At 37.6% G+C, this 11,706-nt stretch overlaps 1 protein-coding gene across 1 annotated transcript; it reads right to left on the bottom strand.

Moving 5' to 3' along the window:
* Window positions 1–5,719: 5,719 nt before the first annotated feature.
* Window positions 5,720–5,893, bottom strand: LOC115292472 (keratin-associated protein 19-7-like). The gene has a single exon (XM_029940581.1). The coding sequence runs from the start codon at window positions 5,891–5,893 to the stop codon at window positions 5,720–5,722; it is 174 nt and encodes a 57-aa protein (XP_029796441.1).
* Between the last annotated feature and the right edge of the window lie 5,813 nt (window positions 5,894–11,706).

Below are 11,706 nucleotides of genomic sequence, written 5' to 3'. Positions count from 1 at the left end.
AATTCTATAAAACTGCAAGTAATTTTATAAATGTTTAAAACTATAGTTATGTAAATATTTAATATTCTTCTAATTGGATTTTTGAATTGTAAATGTCAAGTACCATGTTTGAGGGGGTTATGTTTTAGTGTCCTTTACTAAGAAGGGAAGATTGTACACTTTAAAATTCTTTGATAACTAAACTTAATATACTTATGTTAATGAAGTGACTTTTTGGATGCCCCCGAGGTGACCTAAGGGGAGGCTGATTGCCAGGGGAGCCAAGGCTGGAACCTTCAGTCCTTCCCTTCCGCTTCTAGGGAGGAGGGGGCTGAAGGTTGAATAGATTGCCCTTGGGTAATGATGTAATCCACCATGATTGTGTAATGAAACTTACATTTAAAAAACTCAGAAGGTGGGACATCTGGGTGACCCAGTCAGTTAAGTCTCCAACTTCGGCTCAGGTCATGATCTCATGTTTGTGGGTCCGTGCTCTACATCGGACTCTGTGCTGACAGCTCAGAGCCTGGAGCCTGCTTCAGATTCTGTGTTTCCCTCTCTCTCTCTCTGCCCCTCCCCGCTCATGCTCTGTCTCTATCTCAACCATAAATTAAAAAACATTAAAAAAAAATTTTTTTAAATCAGAAGGATAGATTTTGGAGCATTTCCTGTTGGTGAACATGTGGAGATTTGGTGGGAATGGTGCACCTTTTACCGAAACCTTGTCCTGCACATCTCTTCTATCTGACCGTTCTTGAGTTACATCCTTTTAAAATAAACTGATGATCTGGTAAGGAAAATGTTTCTGTGAGTTGTGAGTCACATTAGCAAATTAATTGACCACAAGGAGGTGGTCCCTGGAGCCTCCAAGCTATAGCTGGTCCATCAGAAGTACAGGAGGTAACCTGGACTTATGACTAGTGTCTGAAGTGGTGGATGGTGTCTTGTAGGACTGGTCCCTTAACCGGTGGGATATAACACTATCTCTAGATGGATAGTGTCAGAATTGAGTTAAATTCTAAAATATCCAGCCTGTGTTGGAGAATTCCTTGTTGGTGGGAACCTTCCCTCCACACACACATCTACATCTTGGCGTTGGTGACCACAACCTTTCATGTGCCTATTAGACTTTCAGATATCTTTTGTGAAATGATTGTTCAAGCCTTTTATAAATTTTTTAAATTATCAAAATTTTACTTAGTGAATTTTAAGCTATCTACTATATGCCAGTGCCACATAAATACATGTCAAATATTTTTTCCCAGTCTATGACAGATCTTTTCAATTTTATGGTGTTTTTTCATAAACAGAAATTTAGATATTCTTAGTATTTTTTCTTCAATATTTTCTTGTTTTTTTTCAGGGTTTTTTCATTTCTAAATAAATTTTAGGATCACATCTTCATGTCTATAAGATTTCCACTTGTATAGTTTATTGTAATTGCACTGAATCTATAAATCTCATTTGGCAGAACTGTCGAAAATGAGGATTCTTCCAAGCCACAATAGTGATAGATCTTTCCTTTTAGACCTTCTTTAATCTCTAAGTAACGTTTTAAAGGTTACTGGGAATTGGACATTTTTGTTAGATTTATTAACAGGTGTGCGATCACAAAGGTTTGAATTGTCAGATTCTCATGATACGCAAGTCTGCCTCAGCATCAGCCTTACTAATGAACAAAAGATAAAAAATAGGAGCAGCAGTCCTTTCAGCATCAATACCTCAGAGACCTCAAACTATTAATACAGTTTGCAAAGTGCCGTTTACCACAACAAAACCGTTTTTTTCTTTCCAAGTGAGGAAAATTAATGGAATAAAGATTCAGTTAACACAGGCTACACAGGATATAGAGTGGGGCACCTAAGGGGCTCAGTCAGTTGAGTCTTACTCTTGATTTCTGCTCAAGTCTTAAACTCATGGTTTCTGAAATGGAGCCTCACCATGTATAGGACTTTGTACTGACAGCTTGGAGCCTGCTTAGGATTCTCTCACTCTCTCTTTGCCTCTTCCCTGCTCTCTCTCTCTCTCAAAATAAATAAACCTTAAAGAAAAGATACCTTTAAACAAGATACAGGTATGTCAGTTCTCATCTTTGCTATTCACACAGCCTTCATCTGGCTACATACCTAACTTCCAATCTTTCAGAGAACAGTAGAGCATTTGGGGTTTATTTATAATAATCTCCTTAGATAAGCCAGATATACACTGCTAAAAGCATTCCTAGAACACTCATCTATTGCAAAGAATAACCCATTGAAAACCCTCCTCCATTCATTTTCATTTTTAGCCACTAGACTCCTTTAGTCTAGAGGCCATGCCTTACTTACTTTTTAGGAGAAGAAGATGTAAGAGATTTCCCATTAATCTTTTCCTCTGCACTATGTATTTAATGTTTTGATGCTGCTGTAAATTATATTGGTTTAAATTTGTTTTCTTTTAAATTTCTTTTATGTTTTATTTATTTTAGAGAGAGAGAGAGAGAGCAAGGAAGGGACAGAGAAAGAGGGAGACACAGAATCCAAAGCAGGGTCCAGGTTCTGAGCTAGCTGTCACACAGAGCCCAATGTGGGGCTCAAACTCATGAACCGTGAGATCATGACCTGAGCCCAAGTTGTAGGATTAACTGACTCAACCACCCAGGTGCCCCAGTTTTCTAATTCTTCATAAGTAGAAATACAATGAATTTTTATAAATTAAATATACTGAGGAAACAATAAATGTATTATAAATTAAACAATTATTTTCCAATGATTAATTATTACTTTTATTATTACTACTACTATCATTAATAGTTTTGCCTAATGGTAACTGTTAGCAAGCACAAGAAAATAATGAATAGCAGTGGTGGAAAAAGAAATCTATGTCTTCCCAAGCTCAGGAAGAAAGCATTTATTCTTTTGCCAACAAGTAGCATATTAATTGTAAGTTTTATCTTTGTTTTTGTTTTTTAGATGCCTTTTATCTATCTCTGGTTTCTGTTCCAGCACACAAAGCACTGGGAATCATCACTCCCATCTTTACAACAAAAAAGAGCAAGGGAAAAAGAAACCCCTGAAAATTAAGGACTTCCTTTGGACCCACCAGGTAACTGAAGTTCAGACCAAATCACCTCCTTGAGTCTGGACAGAGAGTGCTTCTTAGAACCACAACTTAGATCTGCTTACCTGGCACAGAAGCTCCAGGTTCCACAGACTGAAGGAAGAGTTTGCAAGATAATTGTGACAAACTGCCAGTTATGTGAAAATAAGAAATTCCTAGGGGCTTCTGGGTGGCTCAGTTGGTTAAGTGTCTGGCTTCCAGCTTTGGCTCAGGTCATGATCTCACGGTTCATGGGTTTGACCCCTGCATCAGACTCTGTGCTGACAGCTAGTTCAGAGCCTGGAGCCTGCTTCAAATTCTGTGTCTCCCTCTCTCTCTGACCCTCCCCTGCTTGGGCTGATTCTCTCTCTGTCTCTCAAAAATAAATGAAAAACATTAAAAAAATATTAAGAAAAAAAAAAGAAATTCCTGGGGCTGAGGGACCAGGGTGTTTAGGAGATTGCTACACTTTACGGGGCATTATCACCAGTAATTTCATCAGGTTTTCATGACAAAGATCCAAGAAAGATCCCATCATGGGTCTGGAAGGGAAAGGAAAGAGTAATCAGTATGAAATACATCCAAAACCTTCTCTGTAACAAAAACTAATGCACCAATGAAAAGGAAATTACTTCTACTCCAACCCCTTTCAGCTTCTCTGTTTCACCTAAAAGAGGGAAAAAACCCAGAGTCTGCAGGGGTCAGGACTTCAATTAAATATATAGGGAGCCCTGCATCCAAGGAAGATTTAAGGACTGCATCAACTGAAGAAACATTTGTGACTATCAGACTTGAGACACTATCCACTATGAGACTGAGATTTAATTCTAAGATTATAGGATGGCTCCATTGCCTAAACCTTATCTTGATGCCAATGGTGCTCCTGGATAATAGTGGATTACAGCAGAAAGAGCTGAAAGACACAGGCTCCTTTTCTTCAAAAGCCTAAAATCAAAAGGAAAGAAACCTCTACCTCCTACAGCTATAACAAACACTTGACACAGCCCTACTCCCAACAACATTAACATAAATTCTCACGCTAAAGGTTTTGCCTTGGTCCAAGTACCTAATAAAACATGGATGACTATCAACAACAAACAAGACATGTCAAAGGCACAGAAAAACATACTCAGAAGAAATAGTCATCAGAACTAGACTCAAATATAAAGAGGATATTGGAATTAACAGGCTGGGAATTTAAAATAATCTATGGATATGACATTATGTTTTTTCCATTTACTCTGTTAATATATTGTCTTATGTTTATGATTTTCTAACGGTAAACTTTTCTTACACTCTTCAAATAAAACTCACGTGCCCATGAGGTATTGTCTATTTCATATCTTGCTCTATTACATTTGCTCATATATTCTTAAGAATTGTACATATATGTCAGTGAGAAACATTGGCCTGTAATTTTCTCTGCTGATGATATTATATCTTTTTTTTAGATTTTGCTAGCTTCAAAAAAAAAAAAAAAGGACAGAAGTGTACCCTCTTTCCTTATTCTTTGGAAGAGAAAGTATTTACAATTTACCAGTAAAAACATCTGGGTCAAAATTGGCATTTTTGGTAAGATTTTTAATTGTGAATTCAATTTCTATGTGAGATATAGAACTCTTCAGACATTTTTTTTTTCTTCTTGGGTCATTTTCCCTCACTTAATTTAATATGATAATGTATATTAGAGGCCATGATAAATGGTTTTTGCCTTTATTTTATGAATTATTTTAAACATATCCAAAAGAAAGAAGAATAAATGTTACAACAAATGTCATATTCCCATCTCCTTGACTTACCAATTGTTAATATGTTGATATAATTTGTCCTTTATGTTTATTTTCTCAAGCATTCTCAAATAATACAAACTAAAGTTTATCCTTATTATTTTGCTTTAGAATTAACAAGATAATTTCTAAGGTGAAATGAATTTCAAAAGTGAACCTAAAGTTTGATTAACATCACAGAACCTCTTTAACCCAAGGACATAGAAGTGTTACCTTCTGGTTGGGAAGAAAAGGTAGATATTGATGATAATGAGAAGGAAGATAAGATGGAAGGAGAAGAAAACATAATATGGAGAACAAACAGCATTAATGGAGAGGTTGTGGGAGGGCGGATGGGCTAAATGGGTAAGGGGCATTAAGAAATCTACTCTTGAAATCGTTGCACTATATGCTAACTAATTTGGATGTAAATTAAAAAAATAGATTTAAAAAAGTAAATACATTTAAAAAGATGGAGAAGAGACAGTTATGAAATAAAATATATTGGTAAATGTCTTAGATGGAAAAAGAAAATGTTGCAATGGCAGATGATTATATTAGTGCCCCACAGCAAATTTACTGTGATTAAAAAAAATACTGAAGCTCAAAACACATGTCCTGTGTCATACAAAGGTTATTACAGATATCAGATGTAGAGAGGCAAAGCCTGGCTAAAGTGTAATGACTCTCCTTCCTACACAGAAGGGGATCCCTGAAAAGCATTACTAATGAAATATCTACTGAATCAAGTTTTCATCACATTAGTGTCAGAAATCAGGTGGTCCAAATAACAGTTTAACTATCAAGACAGGATAAATGAAGCACAAGGTTATGGAATACAATTTTCTGGATGAATCAGAGACAAGTACACAAATTGTAAGTTTTCAATTATTTATTCAGTAGAAGCCAGAAGACCAGTATCTTCCATAGTAACAGGGGTGACAGCAGCCACCTCTGTAGCCCCCCCAACCCCAGCCCGGTCTCCAGAAGCTGCCACAGCTCCAGCTCAGGCCACCGAAGCCTCCACAACCGTAGCCCAGGCCTCGGTAGCAGCTGCCGTAGTAGCTCATGGTGTCAGGGTGGTGAGTGCGGCTTGGTAGCGTAGGCCGGTTTTGTGACCTTGACTGCACAGGAGATTTATATACACACTGAAGGGTGTACAAGGCCACACCTCTAAATGTCATATGATAAAACACATTACTTGAAAACTATGTCAACTATCTTGTAACACCGAACCATGTCTTCCGCTTGTTTATGTAACTTAGTTATTTAAGTTATGCAACAGGTCTGATTTTCTGCTTCACTTGAATGCCTAGGAAAACATTTGACTGCTAATAAGACGCTATCATGTTTATAATCGCCATACTCTGGGTTTCTTAGTTTCACCTCCGTGAGCAGATCTCTATAGTTCCAGGCATTTTTCAACTCACAGCACATGGGATTGCATTTACCCTCTAATTGTACCCTTTCCTTTGACAGTTCATTTCTGTTGACCCTTTTCTAAGCCAAGAGTGTCTTCTTTCCCAAGAATTCACATAAAGTGAACCAGAATCGTTCCTTGATATACTAGTCCTGTGACAATGGCAATCAGCCATGATGTATATTTAAATACAATGTGCTTTTAAAGTCAGCTGACTCCCATCCAAGTACTAACCAGGCCTGACCCTGCTTAGCTTCCGAGATCAGACGAGACTGGGTGCATTCAGGGTGGTATGGCCTTAGGAAATTGGATGGACCTCAAGGGTGTCATGCTAAGCAAAATAAGTCAGGCAGAGAAGGACAAATACTGTATGTTTGCACTCATAGGTCTAACAGGAGAAACCTAACAGAGGAGCATAGAGAGAGGAAGGGGGAAGAGAGCTGGGGAGAGTGAGGGACACAGATCATGAAAGACTACTGAATACTGAAAACGAAACATGGACTGAAGGGGGAGGGGGAGGGAGGGAAGAGGGTGATGGTCATGGTGCAGGGAGAAGCACTGGGTGTATTATGGAAACCAATTTGAAAATAAACTATAAAAAAAAAATAAAGTCAGCTGAGACCCAGGTTTGCTGGTGCAAGGATGATACTTAATTTTTAAAACAACCACAAATTGAAGTCAAGAGAATGTCTCAAGAATTATGTCTTATGTTAGAGTAAGCCTGCCTGGTAGATTCCACTAAAGATTGAATAAAAAAAAAAAAAGAGAGTTCCTGCTGATTATTGTAAATAGCTCTCTGCCCAGGAATATATTCTCATTTCAGGTTCTGAATTCCATATTATCACAGGACCCTAGGATTTTAGAATTCAAAGAGACTAGGGGCACCACTGATTTCAGTGTCCTTCATTTTTTTTTACCCAATGAGAAACCACAAGTCAGACAACAGAATTATGCAAGAATGATCTTTTTGATCTTTTTCTAATTATCAAAGCATAGTCAACACACAATGATGCATTAATTTCAGTGTACAACCTAGCGACTCTACAAGTCTGTACATTATGTTAAGCTGCCCACAAGCGTAGCTGTCATCTGACCCCATGTAACTCTCACAATACAGTGATTGTATTCCCTAGGCTGAACCTGCTGTCCCCACACCTTAGTCATTCCATAGCTGGAAGCCTGGATCTCCCACTCCCCTTTCCCCGTGGTTGCCATCCCTCACCCCCCTCTGGCAACCAACCAGTTTGTTCTCTGTATTTATGTGTCCGTTTCTGCTTTTTTGTCTGTTTGTTCATTCATTTTGTTTTTGAGATTCCACATGTAAGTGAAATCATACGATATTTGTCTTTGTCCGATCTACTTCACTTAACATAATGCCCTCTAGGTCCATCCACATTGTTGTAAATGGCAAGATCTATTCTTCTTTATGACTGAGTAATATTCCATTGTATGTGTACACTATATGTTAATGACAGATAACTAAAACCCAATTCAACTTTTGTTCATTTGTTCAACATTTGATAAATTTGAAATTGAGGCCATGCTTGCAAGTGAGGGAGTAGATTCTCCCAGAGTGCTCTGCTGCCTTGGATATGCGGTTTGTCATTTATTCCCACTATCATTAGAAATAAATGCAAGTGACAGGAAACCAATTAGCATGTTTATTTAGCTAGTTATGCTGAAAAAAATGTTCAAAATAATCAAATATCAGAAAGTGTATAGATGATTTTTGAACTTCATTTACACTTATTATGCTTGCTTCCCCTACTAGTTTAGTAATAGTAGAATGTGACTAAATGCTTATTATTTCCGTACTGATGGAGCTTTGCAATACGATAATTGAAGAGAATTATTAATGGTAAAGAACTGCTCCATTTGGATCTGCTTCCACTAGAAGAATTTGGTTCCATAAAATTTAAGGTAAAAATCTTTTTTTAATTGTTTTTTAATGTTTAGTTATTTTTGCAAGACAGAGACAGAGCATGAGCAGGAGATGGGCAGAGAGAGAGAGCGACACAGAATCTGAAGTAGACTCCAGCTGAGCTGTCAGCACAGAGCCCAACGCCAGGCTCGGACTCACAACCGTGAGATCGTGACCTGAGCCGAAGTCGGATGCTTAACCGACTAAGCCACCCAAGCACCCCTAATTTAAGGTAAAAATTTAAAAAATCTATTGTCTTTAATCTTTGTCATAACCCAGATAAAGCCAGGTATTTTGCCTTACAAAAGACATCAGTAATAGAAACTATCACAAAATTCAACCTAGGAACTACTTCCTATGTTCTGCTTTATTTAAGTCCTAAAGGAGAAGGCTACTTCTAGCCTTAAACTTTATTTGTACATGAAAACCAAGTGATCTGTCTTTTTGTCTTATCCTCAGTCTACACTGCTTCCCACCCAGCACAGGAAGATGAGAATCCCCTAGGACTCATGCTGGTTGTGGAAGAAAAGAAACTTTTCCCCTATCTTTTATCTCTCCAAGATACCTCTGTGTCTACATCTCAAGATTTTTGCCAAGTATCAGTGTTAGAGCCTCCTTTGATTTCTTACAACAATGCTTCATTTTCTCTTTAATCAATGTATATTCTTAAAATGTGTTCACTTAAAAGTCAGCCTTATTCTGTGGTTTTGAAACAACTATGGAGAAATCGAATAATCAAACAGCAACTGCAAGTGGTATGGGGAAAAGCCAATTTCCTCAAAATGTGGTTCAGTTCAATAGACCCTGGACATCAGCCAATTTGTTAAGGTGATCATATATAAGCCGTAGTTCACCGTACTCCCAGGAGCCGTCACACAAGGACAAGAACTTGTAAACTATTTAAACATCAGCAGTGTTTTCATTGACAATCCTGAAGAAGAAATATTTTGGATGATTCACCCCAGAGAGTACACATTGATTGGAAAAGAACTAGATAGGATACTTAAAGACCTTGTCGACAGAACGTATGTTATTATTTTCATGTAAACAATGATAATACAAATATTGACTAGGGGATCAATATAGGCCAGGCAGTATTTTAAGTCCTTTATATGTTTTAGCTCAAACCCATAACAATCCTGTGTAGTACTATTACCATTCTGTTTGATTGCTAACACAAGGTCACGCAACTAATTGGTAGCTGACATGAGTTCCTAAACCAGTTTTCTGGTTAACGAGTCATTACGTTTACTCGCTGCACAATTCTGTCTCTAAGATTAGGTAAGGGCAAAGTCATGTTCAGGAGGAACATGGCTTCAGAGAAAAGCATTTCACTTTTAAACAAGAAATACCTAACCTATTTAAGAAAATAGTATTACTTTTTAAAAGAAATGAAAACAAATGTTTCAAATCTTTCTTTTTAAATTTTCTTTAGTTAGCTTAATAAAATAAAGCATGCTACTCCTAAATTAGCTTTTCTCAATTCTTTTTTTTTTAAGTTCATTTATTTTTGAGAGAGGCAGAGGCAATACAAGTAGTGAAGGGAGAGGGAAAGAGAGAGAGAGAGAGAGAGAGAGGGAGAGAGAGAAACCCAAGCAAACTTCTTGCTACCAGCACAGAGCCTGCCTGACTCAGGACTCGAACCCACGAGACTTTGAGATCATGACCTGAGCCAAAACCAAGAATCAGACGCTTAACAGACTGAGCCACCCAGGTGCCCCAACCTTTCTTAGTTCCTTAGCAACCCCACCAGGAGTGCTGGTTAATATAATACTGTTTACTTAGAAATATCTATGGGAGGTATTAGCTTTCTGAAGACATCCTGCACAACCTTTTGGTGGTTAATCTATTCAACAAACATTTATTTAGTGATTACTATATTTCAGACACTAATATACTCAGTGTAAAAAAAAGAAAAGCCAGCCCATGAACCTATGGATACTGCATTCCAGTATAGTAGATACATATTAAAGCATGAATAAAAAGAAAATCTCCTGACCTCCAGTTTCCATCACAGACCCCCTGAAAAAGGGGAGGGGCTTGGGGAGCCCTGCCTTATCATGCACCATCAATAGAGTATACTGTATCCAGCCAAAAAAAAAAAAGCAATATATAACTAATAAATTGTTTGGGAAAAAATAAATTAAAAATTCATTTGGGAGGTCTGGGCAGTTATCTTACCTGTACTACCATCAATATCCAACATAATCGTTGGATATTGACTTGGAAGACTGGATAGCCCTTTAGCTTAATAGCTACAGGGCACTGTGTAATTCTGGATTTTTGTCTCCTTCTCACTCTTCCATCAAGACCACACCACTTGTCTATTGTCACTTCTTGATCCTTTCAAATGAATAGATACAAAGTAATTTGTTTCATTTAATTAGAAACTTCTCTTGCTGCCTCATCTTTCTGCATTTGAAAAATGTTTTCTAGTTTATCCTTATTTTCCCTTTTCATAATTTTCACTCCTTTTCCTTCTTCCTTATCGATCTTTCTCTTCAGAACATCAGGGGGGCTTAGAGTTGCTGGTTAGGGTCAGTCAAAAAACACACTTCTAACTTCAGGTTCATATTGTGTCTAATCAAACTATAAATTGTCCCTATAGAAATATTTACTGAGTTGCCTAATATGGCCCACAAGGATGGCTGTGTCTTGAGTATACACCAGTGAATAAAACACACACTCCCTCCCTGCTTCCAAGAATCCTAGTTGTTTAAATGTCCCAATGTCATCTCTTTGCTGATTCTTTTTCCCTTCATAAAATCCACAGTATTTGTACAAACTTCCTCATCGATGACTAGATTTAACAATAGAGGATGTCTTAGCACGAGCTGAAAAATAAAAAAGTGTTTTATACACCCACTCATGTGCTTTACCTTTAAAGAATAAAGTCATTCGTAAACATAAGTGATGAAGTATATTAGCAAGTTAATTATCCTAGATCTATTCTGCATAACCAAAACAGGTAAAAAATGTATAAAACTGAACATGATACAAATGTCTTGCATCTGATCCCAACTAAGTTCTCATTGCTGACCATAAATCCATTTCTGTGCCCAGGTTGGTTTCTTCCCAGATTCCCCCACAGTGAGGTCTTGCTGTTCCTGAGTTCTAGCTCCATGTTGAACTCTGTGCTGACAGCTCGGAGCCTGGAGCCTGTTTCGGATCCTGTGTCTCTCTCTGTCTCCGCACCTCCCTGTCTTTCTCAAAAATAAACATTAAAAAAATAAGTAAATAAAATCTTAAAAACACACACACAAAAAACACTGCCCATCTAACCTTTTACCCACCAAGCAGTCAATGTTTCTTCTCTTCCCTATCTTGACAAACAGCTTCAGAAATCACCAAGCCAGGAACCTGGACTCATACCTTAGCCAAGCTTCTTTCTTTTAGCTTCCCTCAAATTTCAAATTCACATTCATTCATTCAACAAATAATAGAGAACATTTACCTACTTGGGATCCCCCATTTCCACTGGACTAACATTTTAGAGGGAGAGACAGATCATAAACAAAAGAGACTCAGTGTATTCCTTCAAC

This window comes from Suricata suricatta, chromosome 5 (assembly GCF_006229205.1).
Source record: "Suricata suricatta isolate VVHF042 chromosome 5, meerkat_22Aug2017_6uvM2_HiC, whole genome shotgun sequence".
NCBI lineage: Eukaryota > Metazoa > Chordata > Mammalia > Carnivora > Herpestidae > Suricata > Suricata suricatta.
The sequence above is the reverse complement of the archived record's forward strand: the minus strand, read 5'-3'. Positions and strand labels throughout refer to the sequence as shown.